The 16,727-nt window shown below is 45.9% G+C and overlaps 1 protein-coding gene across 1 annotated transcript in view; it reads right to left on the bottom strand.

Moving 5' to 3' along the window:
* Positions 1-830: 830 nt before the first annotated feature.
* Positions 831-16,727, bottom strand: part of LOC130153711 (heat shock factor protein 5-like) — a 28,281-nt gene continuing 12,384 nt past the window's right edge. The window contains exons 5-8 of the mRNA XM_056348956.1: positions 15,575-16,092; positions 10,706-10,865; positions 4,620-6,443; positions 831-3,853 (exon numbers count right to left, since the gene is read on the bottom strand). Of these exons, the coding sequence (XP_056204931.1) occupies positions 15,817-16,092 (276 nt within the window). The 3' untranslated portion in view covers positions 831-3,853; positions 4,620-6,443; positions 10,706-10,865; positions 15,575-15,816. The remainder of the gene's footprint in view (positions 3,854-4,619; positions 6,444-10,705; positions 10,866-15,574; positions 16,093-16,727) is intronic.

The following is a 16,727-nucleotide window of genomic DNA, read 5'->3' as shown; positions in this document are numbered from 1 at the left end:
CACCGGGACCCCTGCGGCTCGGATCGGGACGGGGACCGGGACAGCCGGGTCTGGCGCCCCCGCGGCTCGGGACCTGGACCGAGATGTCTGGGCCCGGGACCCCCGCGGCTCGGACCGGGACAGGGACCGGGACAGCCAGGACAGGCGCCCCCGTAGCTCAGGCCGGGCCTGAAAACAGGACCGCCGGGACCAGGATGACCGGGACCAGGACCCCCGCAGCTTGGGACAGGGACTGGGACCCCCGCGGCTGGGGACCGGGACGAGGCTCTGAGGTCAGGACCAGGACCGGGACCCCCGCAGCTCGGGACTGGAACTGGGACTGGGACACCCATGGCTCGGGATTTGGACGACCGGGACCGGGACCCCGCGGCTCGGACCAGGACCGCGACCCCCAGGACCGGGACCCCCGCGGCTCGGGACCGGGACAAGGACCCCCGGGCTCGGACTGGGACTCACCGGACTAGGGCTCGAGACCTAGACTGGGACCGGGAACCCCGGGATGGTGACCCCTGCGGCTCGGACCAGGCCGGGACCGGGAACCACGGGGCTCGGACCGGGACCGGGACCCCGGGACCGGGACCCCCACGGCTTTGATAAATGAATTGTAAAGGCAAACCAGCTCGTTTTGTCATGACTTGTGGAAATGCATCCGTATCCTGTGCTGACGTGCTGTTTTGTTTTGCTGCAAACCACACAAGTCTGCATCTAGAGAGGACAACGTATTAGTCATCACCAGTGCCCTTACACAGCCTCTTCACAGCCTCACTGCCTGGACTGCAGGCGTGCTCTTGCCTTTTCCAGGCATCCGAGTGATGGGTTTTGCCTCAATATTGCCTCCACAATATTTTATTTTTCCTCAGTATTTTCAGATGACTCCTAATACAGTTTCACATATGAAGCACTTTACTCACTTGCGTAGATCATTCGAAACAAAAAAACCCCACCCACCCACCATGAATAGTGTATCTACGTATTTTGCCACAATGCAGGTATGGTTTTCAATTATAATTTCCAATTCAGTACCAGGGTTAGTTTAAATAATTTAATTCTTCTTCTAAATGCTTTACCAAAACACGTAACAAATTCTCCCTCTATGAATGCTCTGCCAGCGCATGCTATAAGCTTGGCAACTTGATCGCTTGCTCAAAGTGATGATATATTGAGCTGCTTTTGCTTCACAAAAGTATTTTGCTGAGTTGTCAACCCATGTTTCAGTCTTAATATTTTAACTTTTCTCACTTGTCCGACCAAAGAATCATATTTATCTTTATGTTGAGTTTCGTAGTGTTGACGCAAATTGTATTCCTTGAACGCAGACACTGAATTCTGGCATATCAGACAAACAGCTCGCTCTTTGTACTCCCTGAAAAAATAATCAGAAGTCCACTTTTCTTGGAACACCCCGCACTCGGAGTCCATTTTTCTTTTTTTTTGACATGATGGTGCGCGCGCTTCCCACTGGTGCTGGCTTGCTCGTCCTGCCCGGGAGCTGGAGGGAGGGAGAGATGGGGGAGCCGCCCCCCTCCTCAGCCCGGCCGCGCAGTCCGGACAGGGTGGCCAGAAGGGACTGAAGGGACTTTGCCGCGCCGGGGCTCTGGCGACTCGCCCGAGTTGGCTGGGCCTCGCAGTGCAGAGGCTGCCGGCTGAGCTTGCCCGGCAGAGGAGATGCCCGCGCCTCTCGCCCGCCGCGCACCGCAGAGGAGGAGGAGGGGGAGGAGGAGGAGGAGGGGGAAAGGAAAAAGCTCCTTTCTTGAAAGTGGAATGGCAGAAGGTGCCATCGTGTTTTAACATATGTGGACAAAATTATTCTTTAGAGAGCCTCAGTTTACTTTTAAGTAAAGAACTTACTCAAGAACCCAAAGCCAGAGTATGCGGTGCATTTGTAGTTTATCAGTTGAGTTTTTACTCCCAGATTCGTTTGGAGCACAAGGCTAAAGTGCATCTGATACCATCAGTACATGCCATTTAGCCCACAGCAATCATCCAGAAAGCATCAAGTAACCTCTCTGTTATTTTCTGGCTGTAAAAGTGCTCATCCACAACGCAAAGCCAAACAGCTTAGCTTGAAACAAGAAAAAGCCGAGAGAGGGTTTACACAGCTGTCACCTAAAGGTTCCCAGCTGAGAGGCACGTCTACAGGTGCTTTCGTTTCTCAAGTCTCAACTAAACTCCTGGCTCACTCTGGCGTGATCTGAAGAGCCCGAGACTGAGCGCTCAGCCATGGTGCTGGAGCAACGCCCGCTGGTTTCCCGCTGCTGCCCCGACAGCCACTGCAGCATGAACAAGGCAAGGTGATGCTGAGCGTCTGTGAGGAGCTCTCTCGCTAACATAGTCCCAAGGTCTTCTCAAGGTGGCTGTGCAGACAGAGAGTAATAACGAGGAGCGGCTGGCATACAGTGCCCGTCTGCCTCTGCAGTCAGCTGAATAGTTAACTGCATCCTTGGCGTTGTTTTACACAATTCACTGTTGTGCCTGGAGGCTCCTGCATCTCTGCTGTACATCTCCACTGAGGACCCAGAGATGGAGACCTGAACTTCTGCTTTGCCTAACAGCTAAATTACACTTTGTATAGAAAACTGATCACGTGGTACCTTTGGTGGCAAGTTGTATAGATCTGTGACCCAATGAATTCAGAGTTGCTCTCCCAAAGCTCTGAAGTCTACCAGCCTTACGGTTACAGAGTCCCTACAGGGATGCACACACTCCAGCTGGGTTCTGCGCTCTCTCCTGAACTATGAGCAAGGAGGAGGAGGAACTGAGCGTAGGGCTTCTCATCTCTTCCCCTTTCATGCAGCACAAGGCACTCCAGAAGCAGCCACGGCCTCACCGAGCCTCCTGGCCAAAAGACTTCGATCTTGAGGGCAAAGGCTGAAGAGTGCATGAAAGTGAGAGAGACACAGGGGCAAGCACTCGTCCCACCTTGCAACATCACTTGTTGGCATCTTCTCATCTGATCCCAGGCTGCAAAGGGTCGCAGCTCCACTTGTGAATTACTGGGTACCCTTACAGCGGTATTATCAAGTAAGGAACAACGTTAGAGTAGCAAAAAGACACGGCTCTGCCCTCGGCTGGGGAGGCACACTGGGACAGCCTCCAGCGCCAGACCATTTTTAGCAAAAGCAATCACAAATACAGTTAACTTCTTAGCTGACTTGTCTACAAAGAGGGAAAGGCTCCATACGATAAGCAGCACCCATTATTACTCTGCTGCAGAATTTAGTTCTTCCAGAAGTAATACACTCTGTTTTGCCAGCATCTAACAGCAAACCATATAACACGAAGATGCAGAGTTAAGGTACCTGTAAATGCACTGGTTTTGTTTCCCGGCTTTTGTGCTTCCCAGGGCTGTCCTTTGTTGTGCAGCTCTGATATTTTCCAATTTTTTTATATTTGGATATAGTAATTGCTAACACAGAGTCTAAGGCTAGCAATCATAACATCTATTTACAACACGCACACTGGCTGTGTGCACCTATTCCACCAGCCTCCCGTTTGCTTCAAACATGTCAGTCTCCCTGAGGACACGTTCAATGAGAAACCACCCCCCACCCTGCAAAGCCCTGCTTTACTTGCTGCCGAGCCTCCTGCATCCCCCTGGGCAGATTACCTTTGGAAGGCTGACCAGGGAATATTTACCAGCTATGGAATCAACAAAGTTCAGCCACATGCCAACATTTCATGCTGTTACCTAAACGGTGTCAGAACTCTCAGAACTCCATCAAAACAGAACTGGTTTGCACTTTGGTATTAAAAGTTATGTCCAGGCCTGAACACCTCGTTGAGGGCTGGGCCACACAGCAGGCTCCTCTGGGCAAAGATTTCTTTTCTAAGCAGCCATTACGCAAGTACCAATCTGTGAAAAAAATCTGAAACTCAAAGAGAAAGAACCTTGATTTGACATAGTGCTCTTGCTGCATGTCCCGTAGAAGGGAGGTCACCCACATCTTTAGATCTAATGGAAAGTAGGAAAGAAGCACCAAGTGCAAGGTTCTGCATGTGGGCTGGGGCAACACCAGGCTGGGCAGAGAACGGATGGAGAGCAGCCCTGAGGAGAAGGACTGTGGGGTGTTGGTGGATGAGAAGCTCAACTTGGCCCAGCAACGTGTGCTTGCAGCCCGGGAAGCCCAGGGCCGGGGCGGGTGGAAACTGGGCCGTAAATCCTGGGCCAGAGTTATTTCCTGCAGCTTCAGAAAACTGCGTGGGTCTGGTGATGTCTGGTCGCTGTTTTTAAACCCACACCCCCCCCCAGTCGGTATTTCTAATAACAAAGGGTTAAAAGCCAGCAGGCAGTCCCCGCGGTGGCGCGCAGGCAGCAGGCAGGCAGGTGCCAGCGGAGCCCAGAGCCCCCAGCAGCATCAAGGGCAGCACCCACCGCCGCAGGCAGCGCGGCCGAGCAGAGCGGAGTGTCCGCAGCAGCGCGAGCCCCGCGCACCGCCCCCCCGCGGGGCGCCCCCCCTCGCTGCCGCAGCCGCCCCGCAGGAACTGGGACGGGGTGCAAAGGAAGAGCGGCCGCCGGCCTGGGAACTGCTCCGCCGGGCAGCGGCCGCTGGGTGATACACGTGTCAGCGAGAACCGCTGGAACAGGAAGCAGCTGTTTCTTCCAGCTGTGACACACTCACCCCTGGTCATCGAGAACACGGAGAGAACACCGATGCGACACCCGTTGCCGTGCCAAAGCTCCATTTCTTGCAACATCGCTACACGTCTGACAAGGGAAGCCAGCTGGCAGCTGCTGCACATCTGTCACCGCCAGAAAGCACCCCCGCTTCCAAGGGGCGTCCACCAGCAGACGGAGATCTAGGAAGAAAAGGGAACGCTGAGTACACAGCAGGGCTCGGGTATGTTTCCCTCGGCAGCGTACAGAGCAACCGCATTTCTGTCGGGCACTACAAAATACGCTTCCAACGGCAGACTAGAACCTGATCACCTGAGGCCGACCCTGCCTGGGCAGGGGTACAACAGGGCACACACGGGAAACCACATCCCACCCTGCTCCCGGTAACAAGACTATCGGTAAAAACATCTTTATTACAGAAGGTGCTACTTATTTAAAATACCTTATTACAAAACATCTTATTACAAAAGTTATTTTTAAAAAAGTAGTATCTTGTTACAAACCATCTTATTACAGAAGTTACTACTGGTTAAGAAAGATCTTATTACAGAAGCTGTAAGGAAAGGTTTCGCCTCAGTTCATCTTACTGCCCGGTGCTCCCTTAGCACATCCCGGCCACAGCTGGGAGCTACACAAGCCGAGGCGGTCCTGACAGCTTCTCTGCTCCCTTCTCGTGCGTTTTGCTCAGGGCTGGCTCGTATGAACACGCATGAAGCCATTACATGGATGGTTTAGGTGCTCTTCCACATGGATCTCCTGAACACCACAAGTAGAGGATGTGCCCCCTTTATCCTTCAAACAGTATTTTAACATGAACACAAATGTATAGCTATTAAAAACTTAAGATCTGCTATCAACATAAGTACAATCTTCCTCTAAAAGTTTAAAAAATATTTTCAAGACATAATTAGAACAGAGTACTAGAATAATAAATAACTTATCATTACAGATACCATTAGCATCAAAAGGAAATTATTAAACCAGAAGAATTCCCCAGGAACGTAAAAGATCAGCAGCTGTGACATACATACACTTGCTGGTGAAACAGAGAGCTGGTTCAGGAAGGAAGAAGGTTTCCTGGTTAATCACTTAGAAAATTAGCTCATCTTTCCTTTAGCTGCTCTCCTGAAATCTCAGACCCATTCAGACCCAGAATCTTGCGACTTTCCAATGCTTTTGTTTCATACACGATCCCCAGTAAAGGGCCACGGTACGACTGCAAGCAAAGACAGCGAGAGCACCAACCACCACCTATGCCGAGCATACTGTAGCTCCCAACAACGTTAAATAGATAAATAAATAAGTGAAACAGATTCCTAACAGAGCACTAAAACCCATCTGCTTCCCAGTAAGGATGTCTCAAGAAAGTGTTTAAGGGTTCCTGTAAAGTTCAGACTTTCCAAATCTAAAGAATACAAACAGCTAAGGAATTACTTCATATTAATTACTCTGACCACTCGGTGCTTTATAACTTGACAGGTAGAAAATGTAATGAAAGAGGCCTACTGAACAATACCCTACCAAGTTAAAAAGAAAGCAAAAAATAGAGTGGTGTGGGGCTGGTTTTTTTGCTGGTTTTTTGTTGTTTTGTTTGGGGCTTTTTTGTGTGTGGTCTTTGGTGTTTTGTTGGGGTTTGTTGTTTTTTTTTTTTAAACACAGCTGAAATGATCCAAAGTGGCTGTTGTGGGCAAAGCTCCACGGCTGCTGGAGTCTGACAGGGGAATCCAGCTGGCAGCTGCTGCACATTTGTCACCCACTTCTCACTCTCTTATTTCATCCTCCAGAAAGCACCCCCGCTTCCGAGGTACATCCACCGGTAGACGGAGATCTAGGAAGAAAAGGGAACACTGAGTACGTATCAGTGCTTGGATATGTTTCCCTTGGCAGCATACAGAGCAATTGCATTTCTATCAGGTACTATAAAATATGCTTTCAATGTCAGACTATAACCTGATCACCTGAGGCCTACTGTTTAAAGAAACAGGAATTCTTCCAATTTTTCAAAAATTTAAATATAAAACCCCAAAGCAGATTATAAGAAAAGTGCTCCCCTTCTTCAGTATGTATTATTTAGAAATGCCTTTGCCACCATGGATACCAAAAGCCAAACATTAATTACTATAAGCCCCTGGCAGTATCTACAGAAAGGCCTGACCTGCTTGTGCCATATCCCTTTGTTTACCCAGAAAAGGCACAACTGCCTCAAAGCACACCACAGCCAGCACCAGGATCCCAGAAAAAAACTCGTGGCGTCACAGAGAGGACAGACAAGAGGCTCCTTTTTTGACAGTTACCTCGATCCACAGCAACACAGAGATACTTCCCACGTATGGCCAGATCTTGCAGGTCAAGAAAGTGAACAAGTACCCCGATAAAGTCACAACAGCGCTACCACTGCAAACATCACCCACAAGAAATTTAACCTCTAAACAAACACATTCACATCTTCCAGCCTCTGTTCGTTCTCTGTACTACAAAGTTCCTGCCCAATAGGCACCACTTTTGCACTTTCTGACACCTGTCTCCTGCCAAAGCAGACTCTGTTGGGAACACATCTTGAAAACGCATAGGGATGGAGAAATGAGGGGGCTTGTAACAATGCACCTCTAAATTATGGCAAGTTAAGACACAGGGTATGACACCCACTCATCCCAAAGAGCAGACTGCCAGGACAGGCAATTTGAAATGCCTTCAATGAATATATAATGACGTCAAGGTAATGGCAACTGAGCTGGAGCAAGCAGCTGCCGCTCGGACTCCCGAGAGCAACTTCGCTTTGGGCTTCACACAGATGTTCAAGAGCTCAGGGCCAGGCCTGTCCCCACATTAACTCTTAACACCTTTGTAGGAAGAGATCTCACTGTGACCGGATAGGAAAACTAAATGAACATTAACAGTATTTTTGGCTGGAAGGTGCAGGAAACAGTTCAAGGGAACAGATGACAGCATGGGAGACCTTGCCTGAATGAAGATTTGCCCTTAGCAATTGCACCTAGAAATCTATTTACCTTGGAGGGAATGAGAGAGAACACACAGTGACACAACTGCAGCGGCATGGGAGTGGGTGGTAAATGTCTAGGGCACCTTGCAGCATAAAAAAGAAAAAAAGTCAGAGAAAGTCATCAGATTATTTGCAGGACTAGACGACTCACAGAAAATATATGGTCAGCCATCGAGAAAGAAAGATTTTTTGCTTAATGTCTCAGCATCAGCTTAAATGCTTCAATCCACAAGTAACAAATGCCCCCTGCTCCATTCTGAGATGCCTATTTCCAGAAAGACGGGCTGCAAACAAAAATTCCTCCCATCAGAATCTGGTCCTTCTCCCGTGCTCTTTTAGAAGAGGAAGCACAAGCCACAGATATTAGGTCCAGTATAGCTGTGCTCACGAGCTGAGTGTGCCTGTGGAGCACAATGCAGAGGAGATGGGGAAGGAGACTCAAAGTATTTACAGAGTTCCTCTTAATCCTTTGTGAAGTCCAAAAGGACTCCTGTTACAAGTGTGTATGCTGCCAACAAAAGCGGACAGATTTATTTCAAAACTCCCATTTTAACAGACAAGCTCAGCTAGAAAGTAGTGGGAAAAGCAGACGCATCATCAGCACCTTCAAATCTATGTCCTAAGAGTGAGCTTGGGGCTGAAAAAAAGCAGTCCCTGAAAGGTGACCTATTCCTTGCACCTCCGTGTGATAAACACGGCAGGAGCTAGAGCACCATACCCATCGCCTCTCAAGAAAAAGAGTGGGAAGGGAACAGATGACACAGCCCGTAATCATTTGCAATGATGTATCTTAGCGCCGAGTTAAGTTCTGCACCCTTTGTAGCAGACTCTGGCTCCCGGGAGGACTCAGAAGTAGTTGAAGAGGAGGGTTCTTCACCCGCTGTGTAGTTAATCTGCATTAATGACATTAACTTACAAAAACCACAGTGGATGCTAAATGTTTGCACAGCTTCAAAAAGGGACTCTAAAAATCAACTGAAGGTTACTGAGGCCTTTTCTGCTTAATGGTACAGAAATGCCGAAGACACTGTTGGAGACAGGACAATGAACTAGAGACACCTTTCATCTAGATTCTGCTGGGCAGAATGTTCTTAAAACTGGTAAACTAGAATTTAGCTGAGAAGGCTGGTTAAATACATTGGTTTTCCATTTGAAGGAAGCAGATAACCCATCTCAGTGATTTATGGTGCTGCAGAGATGGGCTGGCAGCTACGGAGGGAAACCCTGGGGACGGTGTTTTAGGGAAAGGACGCTTGTCTTTTCTTGCTACAGAACAGCTGTGAAATGCAAAGAAGTCCAGTCCACTCTTTGGAGGGAAGCAATGCCTTCTCCACAAAGGCGGGTTTGATTCTTGGTGCGTTTTTACAGATTAACAGCTCGGGTTGGGCTCAGAGCTGCTCCCAGTCACTGAAATGTACCACATTATATTGGCTCTCGCTGTGTGGTATCTAGAACGTGGTGTCACCACGTAACAAAGAAAAGTGATGTTAAAGAAAAGTGACATTAACATAGAAAAAAACAGCCTACTGAAATAGATGGAAGAAGAGCCTTTTTCACAGCAGGGTGCATGTATCAAACTGCAGGCTCAGAAAACTTGCAAAGGAGTGCCCAAAGGAAAACAGGAAAACAGAGAGGACTCCATCACACTCAGAGGGCAAGTTGCCAAGAAACACCTGGAAATCATCGTGATGCATTTTAGCACAGAGAGATTAAAAAAGAAGTTGTTTCCAGAGTCTCACAGAGGACAGGAGGTGCTGACAGACAAAGGTGTAGTCAGAGCAGCAGAAGTCAGCTTGCACTTGAGCCTGCCTGCTTCAGGCTTACAGCTGACATGCAGCCGACAGGCTATGCCAGCTTGGAGGCTTCTATCATGCACCCAACTGACTTTGGGCTAGCTTGAGCCTGATCACGTTTGGCTCAGGTGTGCTGTCTATCTCTACCCTTAACACGCACACCAAGCCCCAAAGGTACAACAGTGGAAATGCAGACCTGGATGACCGTCACATTTCCCAGAGAGTAGACTATGCCAATCGTTGCTAATTAGCGTTAGCATAACAGTGTTTCATCCCTGTGGAACAATCCCATGGGAATGCTTTCCAACATGTTCCTGTACATAACTTTACAACTGGCACGTTAAGCAAATGTTTTGCTTCAGATATGAAAGCTGAGAAGTTTGCTAGTTATCTGTGATACCAGGAAGTAATTGAACAAGAACTCTTGATTATGTGTTTTAAACAAAAGCTTGTCTTTTTTCAAGGTGGCATCCCACCTTTTTTCTCAGCTTCCTGACAGAAAGACTTTATTCCTTACTTAAATGTTTGAAACTGATGGGCATTATGAGCTGAACTATTAACTAGCATCATGATCTGGAATCTAGAAACCACCCTTTGAAGTGAGCAACAGCTCTTCAAACCCCACCATCGGCTCTTTGATGAACAGCTGTGAGGGAAACAGCTTCTTAGAGACTTGCAGGCTGAACCAAATTCCCCTCTAGAATGGATCCCAAGTACTTTTTGTGTCCTCTTACGTCTCTCTAATCTGTGGACATTTAGGTTTTCCCTTCAGTTACTAGATTTGTGAAGTTTTTAGCCTCAGATACTCTGTGGCTTGTTTTTCTCATGTGCTTCAGGACACTACCAGACTGGTACAATGTGTTCAGTGATCTGAGACAAAGAGTTCAGACTTCTACACTAGCTTCATCAGTTTGGTGGGTTTTGCCCCTGGAACTTCCATAGTTACCTCATTACTCAGTGTTTCCTTCACAGCACTGTCGCCCTCCAGCGAACACGTCTATGGACTTAATCTCAATATTGTGACATCCAGGTTTCTGGCACAACTCCCAGAACTTCAAGTTTTATTTACTTACATAATTTATACCCTTTCCCACATCAGAGTAATTAGCATACATGTCTCTATTGAAGTGTGTTGATAAGTACACTAAGAGGTTGTACAAGTTTAGTATTTTAACTGAAGGAACAATGAGGTATTTACACGGCAGACAACAATTCTTCTACTCTCCCCTTTCTGTAATAGTTAGTTTCAGAGTAGCTGTCACCGTAATCTCTGAGAAAACGTAGAATCTTTCTTACCGAGAGAGTTGCCTGTGTCTGAACTGCGTCTTTTCCAGGAGAAAGATTTTACAGATGAATCTGTCTGTTCTACAGATTCGTTCACAGGCTCAGCTCCTGAAGTGAATTGTCTCTCTTCTGTCTCCGATGTCCTGGATTCACTTTTAACACTAGTATTCTCCTTAAAAAAACACAACACAACACCAAAAGAAATAAAACCAAAGATCACTCAATGTTATCTTATAATAAAACTAATATAAAACCAATAAAACAAAATAAAAGCTATTCTTCTCCACTCCAAAAGGGCATCTAACAGGTGGTGAACACTGCCTAGACAGTTGACATAGTAAGTGTTTTTAACTCAGAATTAAGGTTGCTAAATTGAAACAACCTCTTACAAAACATCATATTAAGCAAAATATGAGATCAGAAAACTAGAATACACAAAGTTAGGGTACATGTCCCCACAGTCTGAACTTTTCCCTCAGTTATTAAAATAGCTAGAAGAAATAAGCTAGAAGAAATATAGGTGCACTCATTCTTACCAGCACGTGTAATAATAACGACAGATCTAGCTCAACTTGACAGAGCTGTGTGATGCAGAACCACACGTGAACCACACATTTCTGGTTGGGAATCTCACCCCACCCCATCCAGTCGTTAAGACGTTAAGTTACAACGTGTTGCTTGCTTTTTAGAGCCCTCTGCTGCTGCTCTACATGTATTTTGCAGGCAACCATTTGGCAAACTGGTACATTTCCATGATCATGTGGCAAAAACCTGTAGCTTAAAAAAAAAAAAAAAAAAAAAAAGACCCGGACAACCAAGTTCTGTTTCATTTTCACTGAGGCAGTACAGGCCCAAAGTTAAGCACCTGGAATCTACCTTTAGACAGAAAAATTTTCACCGTATCACCTGTTCTAGAATAGTCATCTCTTCTGCAAATATCTTATACATCAATAACCTAAAGATGAATGACTGCTCAGAGCCTGCAATGTTTCCTTCTATTAAGGGGAAAAAAAGCTTTTGAAAACCATTATGTGTGAGTTTACAGAAGACAAGAGGTCACACCTGGTAATAAGATAGTCTTTCCAAAAATCATGCTCACCACCTTGAGTCTGTCATTACTCAATGTTGAGTATATAACAGGCTATGTGTATACGTATCAATAGAAACACACATACATTGCTTGACAAAGTTGTATAATAACATTCAAAAAGGCCTGTGCAAATACAGTAATGGAGTACTCCAGGGAGAACTAGTTCCCTCCCACACACCTCCTGCACTTGCTGGATACCCATTTGACTCGGTTTTTCCTCTTTGAAATGTGCTGTCTGGATGTATTGCTTTAGTACTGTTAACAAGGCCACGTGAAAAACACGTGGCTAGCAGTGCCTTTTGTCTGATGTCTGAACCACAACTCCTTCCCAGGCACAAAAACAAAGAAGGCAGGCAGGCTGTAGGTCACTACCTTCACCAGCTAGAATCCAAGTCTCACGAGTGATGATGACTTCTCTATTCCTGGTGACATTTCCATAATAGCAAGTTCTAGAAAAATCAGTGAGCAGCCTTCATCAAGTAGTGAGAGAAGGGAAGATTTCTCAGGTCAGCATTCTAAACCGGATATTCCACCGGACAACTGCTCTAGAAACAATTCTGCAAACTTCATTATTTAAAAAGAAGAGACTAATGAAAAGCAATACCAGGCAGGGGATGTAGATACCAAATTGCAGTGTTTGATAAAGAAAAAACAAGTAACATGCATATTGGGATAACCATTATCAAGAAACTGTTACTAGCATACGTGGTGAAAGTAGTCTAGACACTCTAACTAGCAGTTCTGCAAAGGACCTGGGGATGCTGCAGTGCCCAGTAAGGCTAACGACACCTTGGGCTACACCGGGACGAGCGTGGCCAGCAAACTGAGGAAATTTCATTCCCCCTCACTGGTGAACCTGTACTTCCAATGCTGTGTCCAATTTTAACCCTTACAGCTGCGTGTGTGGAAACTGAAGAGCAGTCATACTGCACAGCACCCCTTTCAGATTTCTTTTTATCACTGTGTTTATAGAATCTTACACACCAACTCTTCAGTAATCTAATGTAATAGGTAATAATACCATTTTCATCCTAACAGCATCAGCCTAGCCCACACAAGTCTGGTTCCCAAGCTATCCCTTTTTTTTATTGTTCGGTCTTTTAAGCGAACATGTTTCTGACCATGGATTCACCGCACCTGTGGACAGACCCTCCACTCAGGTCTAATACTTCTGCAACTTCAGAGTCCAAAACATTGTTTGGCAGAGAATCAAGCAAAGCTACCAAAGCTGACAGACGTGAAAGTTTTGCCTTTTCACTTCAGTTACTGAAAAACGCCAAAACTGCTGCATCTCACTACTTACACGACTTACGAGACACTGACTGGACTATACCTATACCCAGCTGGAACCATGATGGGAAGCTGAGGTACTAAAATTAGCAACTCGCATGAACGGGGTTTGCTGGATTCACCTTCCCCAAAGAAAGCAAGCGTTTCAGCCTTCACATAGGTATGCTGCCAAGGAGACTGAACGAAATCAGAGGCAAATTCCTCTTGATCAAGCATTACAGAAATGTTCTATTTCCACTTTAAGAAGAAAATAAAACATTTCTTAGGAGTAGGAGTGGAATAAGAGGTGCCCATTGAAGGCCAAAGCCTCTAAAAGTCTAGGACAGAAATTCACTGAGGCTGAGAGGACAACGCTGGATCTGAACTGTTGAATGTACTAACTCTTTTCATGTAAAGAGCTGCTCTTTAATTTGCTGTCTTTTAGGAAATCGGGAAAACAGAATAAAGCAGGTTTCTACTAAACTGTTACTTCTACAAGGAAGACAGTTCAAGGCTCAGTGCTGGTCACAAGAGTAATTAAATGCTGGGAAATACTGTGAACGAAACAGAAAACAAAACAGTACCAGCTTGGTCAAAAGGTCCCGTATGCTAAAACCGACAGTTTCAAGGGCTGACTTCAGTCCACAGAGCAGAAACCCAAGATGAAGTACACAGTATCATCGCAAGTCTTCCGGCTGAAAGTAGCTGGAATGTGTAAGCAGGAATGCCCTGCTCTGTTTGCACTCCTTGTTCTTGCTCTTCCCTACACATCAGGTTACAGTTGTTGTTTTGAGACTTGACGCTGGGCAAGACAAACCTTTGATCTGACCCAGCAGAGCTGTTCTGATGCTCTTGTATGAACAGTGGAGGAATTTGCTCCCCCTCTGCTTGTGTAGAGAGGAATAGAGCGGTCTTCTGTGCACGCCCACTATTCTGTCATAAGCTTGCTCTAAAACACATGGTACCAACAGCCACTGAAAGCCTGAGTGCTTCCAGATTCAGGGATGAGGAAGAAAACTGTGCTGGAGCCTGATGTGAGGAGTACAGGCACCGAAGCCTCCTCTGGAGAGTTCTGCACCTGCCATGACCCCAGGCTCTGGACAAGTAGGGTGTTAAAGTTAACCTTCCCTCTCCCGACTTTGGGAGGAGGAGACTAGTTGAAGAGTAGTTCTAACAGAAAGAGGGAATCTGTCAAACAAAACGCTGAACAGTCCCTGAATTGCTTTTCAATTGCTCAAAAAATGAGGCCAGTTATTTAACCCGTTACAGTCCAGGACCAACATCAGGATTCTCACAAATATACAAAACCTCCCTCCCAAACAACTACGTGGTTCGTGTGCTTAATTCCCCCAGTTCTTGACAAGGAAGTTCGGGTCACGGACTCCAAAGGCCTTCAACAAGGGACAACCTATCATTCTAAAAATGCAGTTCCAAAATTCTAAAACTGACAACATTTAAAGTGCGGTCAACACTTAATATAATGAGTGGGCACCAATTAAGGAGTGCTGCCAACTCTATGCACTAGCACAGGGATGTGCTCTTCCCTACACGGTACTGAGCAGAACGGTCTAGTCTAGGCTTGAGCTATGCAGAGGCTTGATCAGGATACACACCCCTTTCTAGAAAGATACCCAAGAGGAAGATACTAATCTTTATAACGCTGAAAGCAACAACGGGAGGTTTGCGCCAGCTGATGATTTCCGATCTAGAAACTTCAGTGAAGGCGTCAAGCTACCGACAGAACAATAAGACAGTAGCTTCAATGCACACACAAAAATGAGATTGAGTGCCTACATGCAAGGTAGGTCTCATGCAGCAGAAACAGATGCAGTCAATCTCCTGAGCTTACCTTGTTTTCAAAACAAAACAAAACAAAAAGCAGAGCACGCATTTGCTGCCTTAACAGAGTAACATCTAGAATGCCCCTCACCCCTCATGAGACTTACAATTTTACATACCGGGAAGACCAGGTACAGGTAGACCGAAGTACAATTACAACTTGTTGTACACCACAAAGTATAAACCAATGAAGATGCTTTATACCAGTCAAATGTCAATAAACTATACTTTCCACAGAAAACAGAACTTACAACTATTTATCAGAAACAATCTAACCGTTTATCTAAATTTAAGCAAAAATCTGCCTCCAGCAGCAATTCTCAAAATACTCTTCTTTGTTGGAGATTAAAGATGGTATGTTACAACCTAAAAAAGCATCCACTTCATCACCACGAACACACCTGCACTACGCATGTTTCCCATGCAAATGAGCACCCTAACTTGGCCAACAGGCTGACACATGTCATGCTCATTAACATGGGAAACATGGGATACTTTTTCATTCCGTCTTCTTTTTTATATCTTGTTTTACCAAGCAAACCCTTCACTGTACATTAAAAGCTTAATTAAAGAAGCCTTCAGTTCTTAAGCAGGCAAGAATATTGAAAAGCTACCGGTCCAGACCCTAGCATTACTATCAAATATAGTTAGCTCAAGAAAGATGTTGGTTTACCTCCCCTTACCTGCTCTGGACTGAACAATTCTTCCTGAAAAAACATGAGGGAGAACTCAGCTGGGCGGTGATCTGGTTCTTTGCTCCGTTTTTCATCTGCTTCCTGTGTGGTCAGAAGTTCTTGTAGTATTTTAGCAGCAGCAGCAGTTTCTATAGACAGAGTGGGATCGGCAGCACAAAGAATGTCAGAAGGCTGTAATGGAGACAAATTCAGTGCTCCATCTGCTTCCACCAGAAATGATGTGTCTGAAGTTACAGAGTGAGACATTCCAGCTGGCCTTCCTCAGTTGAAGGTGGTGCGTAACTATTAACAGGCGGTGCCTGATTTCCATTAAACTCCAGGATCGAATACTGGCTCTCTACAGGTGCCACTCCCACCTTTTCAGCTTTGCATGATGAATGCACCTCAGCGGCAACCTGAAACGTGGCTTCAAGACTGACTTCTGCCTTCTTGTTTTCTTCAGATATATTACATAGCCAGTCAGACGGCATCAGTTCAGCTTCATAAGATGACTGTATTGGAGGATTCTGGAAAAAACAAAATACAGTGAACTTGTGTATCAAAAAATTACCATGACAGGATGTGTATTGATTCTGTTTATCCATTTATCCAAAAGCTTGAAAGATTGTCCGTTATTCTCAGTTTAATAGCAAGTTTAACCAGAAGAAAAAAGAAAAAAGCTACTGCTTTGTCTTGGTTTTCATTAACCACCTTACTCTTGGCACGCTTCCTTTCTTCTATTCATGGTCTATCCTGGAGAGAAGGTTACTTACTAGGAGCTGGTGTATGCCTGCAGATGCATTGTCTGCACACCCTTTGCACCGCAGGTGTTAAATATACCCAAGCATTCAAATCAGAGACTTCTGGTCTTAGTAGGACCTGTGGGGGTACACTAGAACCACCCTCTTCACGTGCCACATACGTAATAGAAAATGAGAGAGAAAATCCACCCGCCTTCAGTTCCTTCTAAAACTCAAGCATTCCTGTTGTTGTAGTATAAAAAAATCAGTATAAACCACAACATTTTTAAGCAAAAGAAAAAGGTCCACATGCTGTAAATGTGCATATGGACAACACAACTTGAGGAACTCACCGCTTCTTAACCAATAATACCATTTTCCTCCTCAAGTGATTGTCCATAGGCACATCTACACAAGGGGTG

The sequence above is a fragment of the Falco biarmicus genome, chromosome 8 (assembly GCF_023638135.1).
Source record: "Falco biarmicus isolate bFalBia1 chromosome 8, bFalBia1.pri, whole genome shotgun sequence".
Classification (NCBI taxonomy): domain Eukaryota; kingdom Metazoa; phylum Chordata; class Aves; order Falconiformes; family Falconidae; genus Falco; species Falco biarmicus.
Note: the sequence above shows the minus strand (reverse complement) of the source record. Positions and strands in the feature narration are given on the sequence as shown.